The sequence below is a fragment of the Acinonyx jubatus genome, chromosome B1 (genome assembly GCF_027475565.1).
Source record: "Acinonyx jubatus isolate Ajub_Pintada_27869175 chromosome B1, VMU_Ajub_asm_v1.0, whole genome shotgun sequence".
NCBI classification, from domain to species: domain Eukaryota; kingdom Metazoa; phylum Chordata; class Mammalia; order Carnivora; family Felidae; genus Acinonyx; species Acinonyx jubatus.
Genome location: NC_069382.1, coordinates 194,903,852 through 194,920,794, shown reverse-complemented (window position 1 = coordinate 194,920,794; position 16,943 = coordinate 194,903,852). Strand labels below are relative to the sequence as shown.

Genomic DNA, 16,943 nt, shown 5'->3' with positions numbered 1-16,943 from the left:
GAAAGGAAAGGAAAGGAAAGGAAAGGAAAGGAAAGAAAAGAAAAGAAAAGAAAAGAAAAGAAAAGAAAAGAAAAGAAAAGAAAAGAAAAGAGCATCTGACTTCTGTTCAGGTCATGATGTCACAGTTCATGGACTCGAGCCCTGAGTCAGGCTCTACACTGATATTCAGAGCCTGGAGCCTGCTTCAGATTCTGTTTTTCCCTCTCTCTCTCTGCCCCTCTCCTGCTTGTGCTCATGCTCTCTCTCTCTCAAAAATAAATTGGCAAAAAAAGAAAGGGAAGGGAAGGGAAGGGAAGGGAAGAAATCAGGAGGGAAGAGAATGGGGGGCCAGGGTGTTGGTTCCTGGCTCCCTTTCTCCAGGCACATTTTGGCTGGCTGTGTCTCTCCACTGAAGGTCACGGCTCCCGATGGATGGCCTGCCCACCCTACAGACCCACCCACCCGAATTAATCCGTCTAATCCGTCCTCCGTCCGACCTGGCTACCTGGACAGCGCCCTCATCCCTTGAGCCTGACCACAATGCACTCCAGCAACCTGCTTCACTTCTCAGCCCCCCTCAACCTGCACCACCGCGTCTCACCGCATCCTTTCCTGTATCAGCCACCATACACTTAGCTCACGGTGCTGTTCCCGGTCTGTCCCCCAACTAGGAGCTCTCCTTCTCCTGGGCAAGGGCTTTTGTCTCCTTTGTCCACTGATGTATCCCACACACCTACACCTGTGCGCGCACAGAGCAGGGGCCCCGCCAGCACTTGCTGAGTGTTGGTGGAATGAACACTCTGGCTCCAAGTTTCATCTTCCAATTTTCTTGGAAGGCGGGAGGGCATTTTCAGTTTTTTCCACGGCATCTGTCTGGTTCTCTTCTGGAACACTCGTAACCAACAAAAACTGTACTTGTTTGCTAGGGCTGCCGGCAAAAGGGTTTATGCGGTTTAAGTAACAGGCATTTCTTCTCTCACGGTTCTGGAGGCTGGGAGTCCGAGATCAAGGTGCCAGCAGGGCCATGCTCCCTCCGAAGGTGCAGGGAAGACTGTTCCAAGGTTGTTCTAGCTGCTGGGAGTTTCTTGCCTTCGGTAGCATGCCTTCAAAATTCACATGATGCTGTGTGTGTGTGTGTGTGTGTGTGTGTGTGTGTGTGTGTAAATTTCCCCCTTTTAATAAGGATGCCAATTATATTGGATTGGTGGTCCCTCTATTCCAGAATGATCTTTTCTTAACTAATTACACCTGTAACGACTACCTCCTGAGGTACCGTTAGAGCTTCAACATATAAAATCTGTGGGGATGACAATTCAACCCATAGTAATAATTAACATTTAATGAGCACCTGTCTTATGCCAAGTGCTGTGAATTACTGTATAGCTCTCATGGTAAGACCTGTGGAGGTCTTACTGTATTATTCCCACTTTCCCTTAGAGAAAACAGGGGCTCAGAGAGGTTAACTAACTGGCCCAAGGTCACCCAGCGACTGAGCTCAGGGCCATGAGCCCATGGAGCCCAAACACTCCACCATCCTGCTTGGTTGTCGGTGCCCACTTTCTGCTCCAACAAGCACCAGATCCAGGGGCTCGAGATGCAGCTGTGAACTCTGAAGGTTTTGATTCGGAAACTGTGTGTTAGTTGGGAGGCAGAGGGGGGCGGGGGAACCAGCAGGATTCTTTTTCCCACTTGAATGCTAGGCACAGCGCATTCCTGAGTAAGAATGACTTAATGTGGATTGCGCTCCCCCTGGTTAGAAAAGGCAGTCTCCGCTTCTCGAAGGAATGAGGCTCGCGCTCCACAAGCTGCTGCCCCGCGTGTCAGCTGACACTCGGGCTCCCACGGCCTGCGTGACACACGGTGGGGGCTCGCTCAGAGTTAATGCTGCGCCAAGAAAATCGATTTGGAAAACCAGCTGTTTCTGCAAGATGCAATGATTCACAGCTGCCCAAGCCGATGAGCAGTGCCAGGAGCCAAAATTAATTGCGAACCAAATGAACAAAAATGTCTCTCTCAAGTGTCCTGGGTCCCAAAGCCATTTTAACAGACTGTCAAAAACTCGGTAAGAAGAAGAAAAATTGGAAAGTCCTTTCTGATAGGCTGCTGCCTCACAGGGCTGGACGAAACAGTGTCCGTATCTTGGGAAACAAGGTGATGAGCACTTCGGACAGGCCAAGGGGTTTAGCGAAGATTGGCTGTCAGGACTGCTGACGTGGCCTTCATGCACACTGACGTCTGCCTCCACGTCTGCTCTGTAAGGTGCTGGCTTAGTTTCCTGTGGCTGCCGTAGCGGATCAGCACAGACTCAGCGGATGAAGCAAGTCAGAAGTCTAACATGGGTCTCGTGGGGCAAAAATCACAGCTGCTGGCAGGGCTGTGTTCCTTCTGGGGGCTCTAGGGGAGAATCCGTCCCTTGCCTTTCCAGCTTCCAGAGGCCACCAGCTCTCCTTGGCTGGTGGCCCCTTCTTCTACCAGAGACAGCAACTGCCACTCCAACATCTGCTTTTGTCCCTCGTGACCCCCAACCCTGCCTCTTTCACTTTTAAGGACCCTTGTGATGACACTGGGCCACCTGGTGAGTGCAGGATGACCCCCCATCTCCAGATCCGTACCTTAACCACACCGGCAAAGCCTCTTCCGCTGTGTGAGGTTACATGCCTATGCTTCCAAGAATGACGACAGGGACATTTGGTGGTGGTGGGGGGGGGGGGGGGGGACAGTATTGTTACCACACGCAGGCCTGGCTATGTCCATTTTAAAGATGACAAACAAATTCACAGATGTTGGGCAATTTTCCCCAGACCACTCAGCTGCAGGTGGGTCACTGGGCTCTGAATTCAGAGCTGCCGGGCCCTACAGCCTTAGCTCTTTCTCCCCTCTTTTTCTGAGCTCCACCTCAGAGACTCCCTGTGTCATGCTGCAGTCAATCTCGAGGTGCTCCAGAGATTAGGCTGAACGCTACCGTGCTAAGAACTGCTCCCAACGAACTCTTCTGCGTCTCCGTTTCCTTTAGATGACACACTGGGAGGGGTGCAGATGACGGGGGCCGTGTGCGCAGGGCCAGGCGACAGGCTGCCAGTGCACTGCCCTTCCCATCATCGGGCTCGTGTCTGCTGGACCTTCAGTGCTCGCCTTCCTGGGGCCCTCCTCCAGGAAGCCCTCCCAGGAGAGTTCATCCCAGGACTGCACGTGGTATGTGTCTGTTTCTGGATCTTTCTCCCTAGAACGCGACGACTTCACTGGCGACCCCCTGGCACAAGCATGCTACGGGTGTGCTGGAGCTGCTTGTGGAACGGACGCGTGCGTGCGTGAACGACTCTGCCGTGACGGCTGCGAAGCCGTCACTCCCCACAGAGGGCCCGCACGGAGGTTCCCCTGGAACACACATGCCACGTGACCACGACCCACCATGATCCACACGTGAAGGCAGGAGGCAGGCAGCCTCCCAGTCTGACCCCTGCCTCTCCCAGGAGGGGGAAGTCACTTTCCCTCCTTCCTGCGATTAGCACTTCCAAGAAATGCTCTGTCAAATACTGTCAGCTTTTAGTGAAGATGGTCCAGGGCCAGAGAGAGGGCACCGGAAGGAGGGCACGTGGGGTCAGGGAGACGGGGCTGGAGGCGTCGTTACTCTCTCTGCTCCTCTTTCGAACCAGGGCGACCACCTGACTCTGAGGAGTGATGTGAGTGAGCGTTCCTGAGATCCCAGGTAGAGCACTTCCGGGTCCTGGGGAGCAGCGGGGGCCCTCCATGCCAGCTCTCCCCACTCCCTACTGGCTGTGCGATCCTGAGCAAGCCAGCTCTTTGGGACTTGGTTTCCTCACCTATCAGAAGATCGCGGGAGTCCTCGTAAAACCCTGCTCTCTGCAGGCGTGTTCATCACAGCCTTACTTAAGATGACAAGGGTTGACAAATGGGGTACTTAAGACTCTGTGAGCCCACACCGTTTGCCAGGCACCGCTGGCATGTATTCACCTGTTCAATCCTGACCCCATCTCTATAAGGCAAGGGCAACGTCCTTGTTAAAGAAATGAGGAAACCGAGTCACAGAGCTGTTGAATAACTTCGCCAGGGTCACGCAGCTCAAAAGGAACGGAGCTGGGGTCAGAATCCAGGCTCTGCCGTCCAGGCTCCGAAGGGGGACACCCAACAGCCCCAGCCCCACAGACAGCAGTTGGGGCACGGACGGGACCGTCGACTTCCGAAGAGCCACAACCAGCGTTAATTCCCAGGGGCGACGATCAGCATGCTTTTCTGTATACACCTTACACTCCAACAAAACATTTCTCAGACAAGAAAATGGAAAGGAAGCCAGAAAGCAATTCTGGCATGAGGTTATGTGAACAAAAGCAGGATTACTACGTGTAAGAACAGAACATCCACCTGTGCACAGAAAGGCCAAGGGGAGATTTTACCAAAGGTCCTTGGGTCGTATGATTGTGGATCTCTTCTTTGGTTCTTTCTATTTTTCTGAATTCTACAAATTTACCTTAATGAGCTCATGCTGATTTCTTACAACAACAAAATACTTAACCAAAAAACTCCCAAAACCAACCCTGTAACTTCCTATCATTATCATTCTAGACTGACTGTGCTTTTTCACGGATCACTGTAAACACTGACAGCCACAGACTGGGGAGGGAGTCTGAAACTCAAACGGAGAATTTTGTGAAACTCCCAGATTGTGAAGCAGTGAGGTATTTTCCTCTAAGAACAAGGCCATGGGAGAAAGCAGAGGGAGACGGAACATCAGTCCTCAACGCTTTCCTGACGTCCATTTTTAGAAGCATCTTGTTAGGATGCCCACTGAGAGCAAGGAGCAAAATAGTGTTCTGTTAGAAGTGAGTCAGAAGTGCAACTGGGAGCCTCTGCCTGTTTGCAGAGGTCAATCCCACCAGCAGAAGTCGGTGCATGCGAGTGGAAATAAATGAGCTTCTCCATTAAGGTCAGAGAACCTCACTCTGATTCCCCCGCCTCCTCTCTGTCCTTTGGACGTGAGCCCCATCGTGTACTACGTGCCCAAAATGTGAGGCATGGACCTCACCCCAACAAGGTAGAAGAGAATCCGACAGCTCATCAAAGGGGAAACCGAAGCTCAGACAGGTTGAAAGCATTGTCTAGCATCACACGGCCAAGAAGTTCCAGAACCAGGACTCAAGCCTAGTTTTGGTCTGATTGCCAGGCCTGTGCGGTTTCTGCTAAATTGTGAAATTGCCAACTTCCTCCCTACAGTGTGTTTATCGTGCATCTTTGAGGTTGACAGTGATGAGTTCTGTGTCTTCTTTTGGACACTTTTGCTTCTTGTTAAACTCTTTTTTAAAAATGTTTATTCATTTATTTTTGAGAGAGAGAGAGGGAGAGGGAGAGGGAGAGAGACCACAAGTGGGGACAGGGCAGAGAGAGAGGGAGAGAGAATTACACACAGGCTCCATGCTGTCAGCACAGAACCCAAAGCGGGGGCTCCATCCCACAAACCACGAGGTCACAGCCTGAGACGAATCAAGAGTCAGATGCTTAACTGACTGAGCCATCCCAGCGTCCCCTTTGCTTATTATAAAGTCACTCTCTGTTACACTGATCGACGGGAATGTCTTTTCTCCTTTCTTTTCTCTCCAAAGTCCTACATGTTTGGGGTACAAAGGTGACGGCTAATGCTTTAGAAACACTTTTAAAGTCATGGCAATGGACCCGAGGCTCACAGGGACTCTCGCTTGGACGCTCAGGGAGAAATGGCCCTTTCCACTGGGTGTTGATCACACTGTATCATCTGTGACCAGGTGAGAGTTCAAAGAAGGGAGCTATTTATTAAAAGAAAGATAACAGGGGAGCAAAATATAGATGAGAATATTCTCTAGACAGGTAAAACATCATGAGCTGCATGATAAACTCCTAAAATTCAGGTAACTTTGGAGAGACAAAGGACATGCTCCTTTAAAGGCCAGCACATTTATGGTCTGGGGGTCCCCACAGCGCTATGCACCCCCTATGACGTTCTCAGGAATAACCGGTCAGTTCACTTACAGAGAAGATGGCGGCCAAAGTCTCAATGCCACCGGTGCTCAAGGTGATGTATGGGATCTTTTCCGGAGGGACCCCAGCTTTCCCAAAGATGCTATTGGTGTAGAACCAAATCTATAACAAAGGGAAGAAAAACAAGGGAGGAGAGTCAGTGAAAGGCATCTATTTCCAAAATTAAGTTCAGGTCCAAGGTGGTCTCTGAGATTCACAGCTGCATCCAGAGTGAAGCTGTATGATGTGGCCAACTACGTGTTTTATTCCTGCTCCCTCCTCTCCCCTTTCTTCATCACTAACAGAACTACCACACTGGGGGCAACACGTGCTCAGCCGATGGTGGCAATGAGATAGGAACAGAAATGTTGGTGAGGCTTCTTGGAAGTCTCCTTAAAATGAGCTTTCCATCAAGGACGTGTGATCCCATTTTTTGCCCTTCCTCCCTTCTGCTGTCAAGATGGTGAATGTGATGGCTGGAGCTTCAGCAGCCTTCTTGGATCACTAGGTGACAAGGATAGCACTGCTATTAGCCCCCATGGCAACTCCGTGAGAAACACAAAAGGTCCCTGATCCACAAGATGCTTTAATGTCAACTGCTAGAAAACCGTCACAGTAAATCTATAATGGGGACAATGTGAATGGCGCTCCTAAGGGTTGTGTAACACACAACTTACAAACCTACACATGGAGCCCCTGCTTTGAAATGCAAGCCACCTGCTCAGAGGCTAGAGTGCGAGGTTAGAAGAAGCCTGTGTCGTCACTCACTTAGAGTGATGCTGTAATTTACTAGCCAAATCTGGGCACTTTTGAGACTGTTAATAATTAGTCTAGGACAACAGACACAAATCTGGACGCCCTGGGCAAAGCAGGATGCGTGGTCCTGGGACGGCTGGGCCACCCCTCCCAACTTCCCTCATGTGTGGGGGTTTCTGCCACTGGAGACCAAACCTAATCCTAACGACACTCGACACTCACGGGACCTCCGACAATCACTGTCTGGAGGTTGGAGACCTGGCTCCATGCTGAGGTGGCTGTGTGACCTCAAGCAATGACCTCTGTCCTGCTGGGCTTCCTTCTCCTCCTCAAAGAGGAGAAGGTATCAGGAATTGGGTAAGAATTGTCACTGCTCATTATTAAAGTTTTGGGTCCAGGGGCTGGACACGGGTCATTTGTGTTCTCCCAGTCCCAACCGTTCCTCAAAGAGCAAGGGTTTGCTAGAGGACAGAAACCCGTGCTGTCCTTTCCATGACATCTGGCGGGGAAACCCACTGTGTGAAGGGCCTCAGAAGCATTGACACACTGATCGTTATTAAGAAACATTAGAGCTCGTTGGCTATAACTTGTCAGGCCCGAGCGCAGTCTCTTACTTTGTGTTTGGAAAGAGCTCTTGTTTCTACAGATTTGTCTTGTTACCAGCATTTGTTTACCACAAAAAATTTCGTGCCTCGGGGGAGAAGACAGAATTTAGGACCTGCACCCATATATGCAGATGGATTATGTTTTAGCGACAGTAGTTCTTCATAAAGTTTCGGGCAACGCTCAGAGCCCAGTAAAAAGGACCGCATGCGTTTCTGTGAGTTTGTGGGACCTGATGCATCTCTGGGCGAAATGCGTTTCAATGCTCCCGAAAGACAAGGACCCTCTCCCCTGTGCCTGCTCGCACTTGACTGAGCTGAGGAATTAGAATTTAGATTGTACTTTTGCTTTCACATTCACAGCGTACACACGTGGCTCCTGATAAATTCATTAGTTCCTATAGCTCTTGGGGCTGTGACAGAAGCCAAAATTATTCCGGAAAGCCTCAGTCCTCGCTGGATTTGTTTGTGTGATCTCCACTCCCTTTTGAAGGTTCACTGTGACCCCCAGCAGATCTGCAGGGCTGGATCCGAGGAGCAGAAACGCCTTTACCCAAAGTCACTGATTTTCGACAGCCAAGGCTCCACGGCCCCTTCCATCCCCCAGCGACCATGCGGACATCACGGTATTCTCAGCCTCAGTCTGGACCCCAGAGCTGCCAGCCTCAGACCCTGCTGGATTTGTGTTCTCCCGCAGAAGCGGTGCCCTGCTTGCCCCGGGGTCTCCTTCCTGGCTTCTCACACCCCCTGCAACCCCCTTCCCTGCTTCCAATTCCCCCTGTAGCCTCGGGCTTCCCCAGAGGGGGTTAAACGTTAGCAAAGGGAATCATTTGCATAAAATTACACGCTCAAGGTGGGGAGTCATTTCATATGTAAATGTACCTATTCATTGATAGGCAGAAATCAGCCCTGAGGACCACCTCCCCCAGTCCAGGGCCTGTGAGGTGTTCCTGCTGGGCTGGCCCCGTCCCTGGAGGGGTGCGGGGTGAGGTCTGCGCATCTTAGTGCTGGCTCCCAAAGCCATTGCTCTCCCCCTGAATCACCTTCCAGAGCAGGAAGGTAACGGTCTCTGAGGTTTATGTTCCTGCACTGAGGTTTATCTGATCAGGCAGTTTGAGGGCGTCGGACGACCCAGAAGTACCAGGAAAGGTGGAGCGTGTCCCGCAGCAAACCCTCCTGCGGAGGGTGCTTTGTGTTGACCTCATCCTTGACATAGTCAGGTTCTCAGGTGGCCGACTGTCTCCTCCCCCAGAAAAGGACTGGAAGGACAGCAATCTGGAGGCCTGCGTACCGGATCTGACCCCAGCGCGGCCCCTGGTGAACTGTGGGTCTGTAGGCAAGTGACTAAAGAAGGGAAAAAAGATCTGGCTTTCAGGGTGGTTGCAAACAAGCTGTAAAGTGATGAAGTAAAGCGTCTTTTCTAGAGCTGGTGTACAACAAACGGTGGGTATCATTCCAGAAGATTTCCAGGTCTCTCCTGAGACACCACTGTTCTTTGGTGAAGAAACATGTCACAGTCATGTGCATGGCTTGGGGAGGAAGTACTTCAGGGTCTGCTTCGCAGCCTGGAGAGGGGGGCACAGGCCTCCTGACTGCCTGCCTCGGATGCCCCAAAGTCCTCCTCCTCAACTCCCGACACTACGTGTTAGAGACAAAGCATAGCACCATAATCACGTTCAACTCTCTCAACAGCTTGTGCAGGTGACAGTGTGGTCAGAGAGACCACACACGGCCCGTCACACCAGAGCAGAGTGCAGACCCAGGCCTGTTCCCTTCCTGCCCCACAGTCCTTCCTGCTGCACGGGCTTTGCTGGGCTGTTAGCGCAGCTGGCTAACTGGAAATGCCTCCTCTAGCCATCATTTCCCCCAGAATCCCATATATGCCCAGGGCCCTCCTGCAGCTGGCCTCCTCCTGAGAGAGGCGTTTTAACCCATCTCTCTGGCTCACCCTTCAGGAACAAGAAACCACCTGATTTGCCTTTGCCCGGAACAAGGCGATTCTGGCAGAGTGTGGGCTCAACACGTGCTTGCAGGGGGTGGTCACCAAACAGTGGCTCCCCCAAACATGTCTGTGTCCCAATCCCAGGAGCCTGTGAATATGTTACACTACCTGGCACAGAAGCTCTGAAGATGTGGTTAAGTTTAGGGATCCTGACAAGGGGAAGTTATCCTGGATTATCTAGGTGAGCTGGAAATGGATCATGAGGGTCCTTATAGGACGGAGTTCAGAGAGAGAAGGCGCAAAGGTGGGAGCAGAGGTCAGAGAGAGAAAGAGAGCTGTCAACACACGGGTTGTCTCCACCAATGGTGACGCACGGGATCTACGCTGAAGGATAGAAGACAAAGGAGATCTCGTCGTTTATTGAACACTAGCTCCCAGGGATGGCACCAGTGCTGGACCTACTGTAGGGCAGGGACCTCCTTTCCCTTCATTTCCTACTCCCATTCAGGAACACGACTGTCTCTCAGCCCAAGGGACAAGGAATCACATAAGGAACGAAGGGCCCTTAGAAAGAAACACTCATGTGCTCACATGCGCCCCTGCTGGGCTCTCTGTGCACCCACGGGAAGCTTGTGTCCCCTCTGCTCTGTCCATGCAGGGAGGGACCCGTGGAGTTGGGGCTGGGGTTGCTTCCTCTTCCTGTTGACTGGGGAGGTGCCTTGAATCTGGGAATGCAGAATTCATGGCAACTTCTGGGGTCACAACCTCTAATCCTGCTCCACCTGGAGTAGAAGAGACATTGTGATCCCCATCTAACCGATTCCTGTGCCAATCTCTCTAACCTGCTCTGAATTTCAGAGGGGAAAAAAGGCTCATATATTGTACCCCCAAATCTATCATCTACGTGTCCTAATTCCATCCTCACACAACCCAGTGGGGTAGGTGTCTTGCCCCCATTTAACAGATGAGGAAAGTGAGGCTCGGCCCAGTGAGGGCTACACGGCCAAGAGTGGCAGAGCTGGGATGTGGGCTCAGGTCCTTCCAATCCTTTCCTGCTCTCTGCTGCTTCTGCTTGCCTTCCTGAGGTGGAATGGGGTGGGGGTTCCATCGGGGGCTGGAAGGGAGCAGGTGCGTCCTGGGAAAAGATAACAACATGCTCTGCAGCAAAGAGAAGCAGACCCCCTGCTCTCCAGACAATTCTAGAGCCCAGACCCCAGTCTTCGCAGAGCTGGTGCATCCAGAGCTCAAGTGTCACCCCTCGTTGCCATCAGGGCCCCTTGGACCTGACCATGGATGTGCAGGAATGAGCGAGTGACTCCCCCGCCTCTCCTGGGCCACTTCACACCCTGATGAGCATCGCTGGATGACCTGATGGGGCGCCTCCAGCACTCAGCAAGGAGGGGCTTCCTCCCAATCCCTTTACTCTTTCTATTTGGAAATCCAGAAAGATACGAAATAAGGACTCAAATTTTAAGGGTGGCCAGAACATGCTAGCTTTTAAAAGCTTTTCTAAGAGTGTTGGATTTCCTATCTTGCTCCTTCCTTTACAGGTAAAAACATAACCCCACCCTGACCCAGCCCTCAACCAGCTGATACCGCCTTTGAGTCATGTCCCCAGTCACATCTCAGTGACCAAGGGCAGAGGAGTTAAGCTTCTAACCTGGGTTCCAGGGCTGGGAGGTGGGGGTGTGGGCTGGAACCCAGGCGCCCGGGGTCTCAGGGCAGGGCAGCTCTGTGCTGACAACTTTATAGACATCCTTTCGTCCATCTTCGTGCCATCATTTGGGGGAGGGGGGCGGCACTTTACAGCTGGGGAAACTGAGGCACGGAGCAGTCGTGGCAACTTTCCCCTTAGCCTGCAAGTTCAGAGCTGGGGGTTGAACACCACGGACTCCAGGACATGTGCTCTTGACCAGAACGCTGGGGCAGCCACGCAAAGGGCCTCCGTGCAGCATTCTCCCCATCTGGGGACATCGCAAATCCTTTCAGTGAAGGGTCTCAGTTACGGAGGTAACAGAACATTCAATCCTTCTAATTTGAATTAGGACGTTATTTGGGAAGAAACTTCAAAAACAAAAGCTATTTACAATGCTCCTCAACCTGTGATTAGAAGTTTTGTGCAAGACAGGATTTGGCCTGCAGCGTTCCTGACAATGGGTCGACAAAGGAGATAGACCATCAGAGGGCTCCGGGCTCCCCCGGGGGAAGGCATCATGTCTAAGGCCTTCTTCCTCCCTCCCTCCACCCTCCCAGCCTTGCCTCCCTGCCATTTGGTTCTTTATGGAGGGGACGTCTGGTGCTCTGTCAGACACGGCAGGTGCACCACACAGGGGAACAGCACACACGTGTCCTTGCCCTCACAAATCTGGTGTGGCAGCAAAGGGAGGCGTTACACAGCAGTTGTACAGGTGACAGACCCGAGGGACACACAGCTGCCCGGGAATGCTGTGACGCTTGGGCACCCGCCGAGTGGACAAACCCGGGAGGCCGTGAAACGCTGCCGAGGGTCCAGAATGGGCATCACCAGACTTATTTGCAGCCTGCGCCCTGAGCCTCTCCACTCTTGTTTTGCGTCCATTTCTAACAAGCTCCAGCACCTTGTTTCCCAGCCAAGACCGCATGGTGGGAGCAGCCAAGTTTGCAAAAGAGTGGCATCGAGAGAGGGAAGAACACGGCGTTAGAAACAGTCTTGCTGATAAGGGCAAGGGGAGGGGAGATGGAACGTAAGCTCAACGGTTACCATCTGTGACATGTTCCACGTACATAACTTCCTATCACCCCCCACAGAAGCTCTGCAGACTGAGCATTAATATCCCCCGTTTTCATAATAGGAAACTGAGGCCCAGATGAGTCGGTATGATTGGCTTCCTCTGTTCAAGAGGGATGGAGTCCAGAGGAAGGAAGGGCAACCCCAGGTGTCGATAAGGATACTATAATCCTGGGTATTCCAGAACATTCAGGAAGTCTCAAGAAAACTGGTTTTCCTGCAGCAGGTGTGACAATGGTGTCGGTCCAATTCTCAACCCAAGCATTTGATGGAAGCAGCCCCCTCCCTGCCCCTGTTCTTCTCACCTCTCCCCCCTCTCTCCCAGTGTTCAGGTGCCTCCCATGTGCCATGGGCAGTTCTGGGTGCTGGAGACACAGGGACCATGAAAGGTGGCCTTCCCTCACGAGGACAGTCACAGGGAGGGGAGGGACAGCTGTGGGTGTAGGAGCTGCTGTGACCACCCCAGGGAAGGGAAGGGAGTCTGTAACCAGGAGGCTCCTTGCTGGTGAGAGACTGAACATTCACACACAAGTCTGGTTTTCATGCAACAAACTGTTCAGGAAGAAGGCAGCTGCATAAAATGAAGGATTGAAGTCTAATTTTAGAGGAGGGAATTTGAAAGCCATTGTGAGAAGGAGGAAAAAAGAATCCAGTGCTGAAAAGGAATTTAGAAACAATTAAATGTTAAATCCAACTTTTGCCTGATTTCTAAGCTTTGTGGAATCTATTCATTGATTCTGTTAGCAAAAATGTACTGAGCAATTTGTAACGTTGGTTTAACCCAGTAATTCTCCACGGGGGGCAATTTTACCCCAGGGGACATTTGGCAACATCTGAAGACATTTTTGGTTGTCACAACTGGTGGGGTAGGTTGTCATCTAATGGGCAGAGGCCAGGGATGCCGCAGAACATTCTGTAGTACCCAGGACAGCTCCCCCGCCACCGCACCAGGACAAGGAATTTTCCAGCCCCCAGTGTGCACGGTGCTGAGGCTGAGAGCTGCTGGTTTAGTGCAGGTGCCTGGCTCTTAGGAGATGGGCTGGCCAAGCCTGGGCAGGGGCTCTAGGGCAGAAGACCTGGAACCAGGACGTGTGAGTTTGACAGCACGGGCACCCCTCCTATTGTGACCCTGAGCATGTCCTTGGCCCTCTGTAAACCTCAGTTTCCTCCTCTACAAAATGGGGATGGCACCACTTCCTGCAGGACATTTGGGGCTGGAATAAAGTGATAAATGGGACATACCTAGCAGTATTTGTGACGTCTTAAACCACAGACCACATCCCCCAAATAATTTCTGGCAAAAAGAAGGGAATAAAGCAAGTTGTGAAGGGCATTTCAAGATTTTCATCTGTGTTAGCATTCTTTCTTGGCCTCATGCAATATTTGGATTTGGGGGCAAGAGCTGCAGGGGCAGAGTCTGGACCGGGGCCCAGGACAGCTGGGCTCTGACAGCGAGATTGCTGCTAACCAGTGTTTGTCCTTTTGTACGTAAGACAGAAGAGGTAAGACTTGTCTCGCTGGCTGCCTACGGATGACCTGGGGACACAGTCCAGTGTCCCATATGGGGATGCTCTAAGGGGGCCTTAGGGGCCTTCCCTGCTCAGGGCTTAAGCAGCCAAACCTTGTGCCCAAATGGCTGGGACTCAAATCCCCTTTCTACCATTTGTAGCTATGTGACTTAGGGAAAGTCTCCCAGTGTCTCTGTGCCTAACAGTGCTGTGTAACTCACAGGACTGCCATGGGGACAACTTCTGGCTCATGCTAAGTCCTAAGTGAAGGTGTGCTTTATTATTATTACAGCTGAGCAGACAGAGGCTGGGTGAGGGGAAGTGACTGGCCTAGGTTTCCCACTGCAGGTTTGTGGCCACAGTGAGACAGAAAGTCAGGCCTCTGGATACTGGGCCAGAGCATGTTGCTCTATGTCAAATTCAGCATGCCAAGCTACAAGTGTTACTTCTGATGTAAAGATTGGAAATAATCCTAAAACAGCAAGAAATAGATGAAGATTATCTCAACATAATAAAGGCCATACTGGAGAAGCCCAGAGCTAACGTCCTACTCCACTGACATCATATTATGATATCACCACACTCATCAAACTGAGAGTCTTCCCTCTAAGATCAGGAACGAGACAAAGATGCCCGCCCTCGCCGCTTCTGTTCAACATAGTACTGGAGGTCCTCGCCTGGGCAATTAGACAAGAAAAAGAAAAGGCACCCACTTCAGAAAGGAAGAAGTAAAAGCATCACTGTTTGCAAATGACATGATCTTATATGTAGAAAACCCCAAAGATCATGTGCATGCACACACACACACACACACACACACACACGCGCACAAATTGTTAAAACTAATAATCAAATTCAGTAAAGTTGCAGGATACAGAACATACAAAAATCAGTCATGTTTTTATATACTAACAATGAATTATCCAAAAGGGAAATTAAAATAATTCTAGGGGCTCCTGGGTGACTCAGTCGGTTAAGCGTCTAACTTCAGCTCAGGTCATGATCTCATGGTTTGTGAGTTCGAGCCCCGAGTCGGGCTCTGTGCTGACAGCTCAGAGCCTGGAGCCTGCTTTGGATTCTGTGTCTCCCTCTCTCTCTGCCTCTACACTGCTGGTGCTCAGTCTCTCTCTGTCTCTCAAAAATAAATAAATGTTAAAAAAAAATGAAAAAAAATTCTATTTATAGTAACATCAAAAAATACTTAGGAATAAAGTTAAGTAAGGAAATGAAAGACTTTTACACTGTAAACTATAAAACATTATGAAAGAAATTAAATACACAAATAAGTGGAAAAATATTCCATTCATGGATTGGAAGATTTAATATTGTCCAAATGGCCACCCCACCCAAAATGATCTACAGATTCAATGCCTTCAATGCCATCCCCATCAAAATCCCAATGGCATATTTTCCAGAAATAGAAAAAAAAAATCCTAAAATTCATATGAAACCATAAAAGACAATGAAGAGCCAAAAGAATCTTGAAAAAGAACAAAATTGGAGGCATCCCATTTCCTCTTTTCAAAAGATATTACAAAGTGACGATAGTTAAAACAGTGTGATACTGGCATAAAGGCAGGCACACAAACTAATGGGACAGAACAGAGAGCCCAGAGACAAATTCATTGATGCCCAACTGACCTTGGACAAGGGTGCCAAGAACATTCAATGGGAAAAGGATAGTTCGGCAAATGGTGTTGGAAAAATTGGATATCCACGTACAAAAGAATGAAATTGGACCCTTATCTTTACTCAAAATGGATTAAGGATTTAAACATAAGAACTATGAAAGTCCTAGAAGAAAACATAGTGGAAAAACTTCATAGCATTGGTCTTTTTTGGATACGACACCAAAAGCAAAAATTAACAAGACTGGCTATATCAGACTAAAAAGCTTCTGCCCAGAAAAGAAAAAAGAATCGACAGAGTGGAAAGGCCATCTGCAGCATGGAATAAAATATTAGCAAACCATGTATCTGATAAGGGGTTCATCTCCAAAATATATGAGGAACCCCTACATCTCAATAGCAAAGCCAAACCAAACTAACCCCCCACCAAACCTCCAAACAGCCCCCCCTTAAAAATGGGCAAAGGACTTGAACAGACATTTCTCCAAAGAAGTCTTCCAGATGGCCAACAGACACATGAAAAGATGTTCTACATCACTCATCATCAGGGAAGTGCAAATCAAAACCACAATAAGATATCATCTTGCACCTGTTAGGATGGCCATTATTTAAAAAAAAAAAGCGTCAGTGAAGATGTGGAAAAATTGGAGCCCTTGAACACTGTCAGTGGGAATGGAAACTGGTGCAGCCACCATGGAAAACAGTATGGGGGGTCCTCAAAGAATTAGAAACCGAACTGCCACATGAGTCAGTATCCCACTTCCGGGTTTTGGTCTGGATTGGAATCAGGATCTCGGAGAGATGTCTGCACTCCACATCCAGTGCAGCAGTATTCGCAACAGCCGAGGCGTGGAAACAGGATCCTAAGTGTTTGTCGATGGATAGACTGATAGAGGAAATGTGGTACGTGTATGCACAGACGGATATTAGCCAGCCTCAAAAAAATAAAAAATAAAAGTAAGAAAAGAAGGAAATCCTGCAACTTGCAACAACCTGGGTGACCCTGGTAGACGTTACGTCGAGGGAAGTGGGCTGGTCACAGAAGGACAGGTACCGCATGCTTCCACTTACACGATGGGTCTAAAACAGGCAAACTCACAGGAGCAGAGAGCGGGGCGAGTGGTGGTCGCCAGGGGCTGGGGGAGGAGGAAACGGGCAGCTGATAATCAACGGTACGGAGCTCCCGTCAAGCAAGATGAACGAGCTCTGGAGATGCGCTGTGCAAAGCCCGTCCCACAGTTAACAAGACTCCAGTGCCCACTTAGACGTTTGCTAAGGAGGTAGATCTCGTGTCAAATGCGCTCACGACAATAAAAAAAAGACACGAAAGGCAATCAGTATGAGGAGGGCGGGGCGCCCCGAGCTGAGACCTCACTACCGCTGGTCCCCAGAGCGGACGACACAGTTTTTCCCCATCCTAGGCCTATGCAGCAGGGTTTACAGACACACCCTAGTGGGATTTATACAGGAAGTTTTATAGGGAACGCAAATCAGAAATTTATGTCCCGGGAGAGGAGAGAATTCTGTTTAGAAATGTCATGGCTCTCGATCCAAATGCCTCATCGAATACAGATTCCATATGTGGCTTTTACGACTCCAAATGTTAGCTTGAGGAAACGGAGACGCTCCCTCTCTACCTTCTCAGAACAGGGAGGGTAGCTCTGAGCCTGGAGCTGAGAAGTACAGGAAACAGCAGGCGGTGTCCAAGGCCATGCTGTTTGCCCCCGGGCACCTCCTCCTTCGCTGGCTTTCAAC

At 50.3% G+C, this 16,943-nt stretch overlaps 1 protein-coding gene across 9 annotated transcripts in view; it reads right to left on the bottom strand.

Moving 5' to 3' along the window:
- Positions 1-16,943, bottom strand: part of SLC2A9 (solute carrier family 2 member 9) — a 269,728-nt gene that overhangs the window by 86,154 nt on the left and 166,631 nt on the right. For all 9 annotated transcript variants that reach the window (XR_008296422.1, XR_008296421.1, XM_053217574.1 and 6 more), the window contains one exon: positions 5,998-6,108. Coding sequence is in view for 7 of the 9 variants with exons in the window: in XM_053217574.1 (XP_053073549.1) it covers positions 5,998-6,108 (111 nt within the window). In the remaining 2 variants the exon portion in view is untranslated. The remainder of the gene's footprint in view (positions 1-5,997; positions 6,109-16,943) is intronic.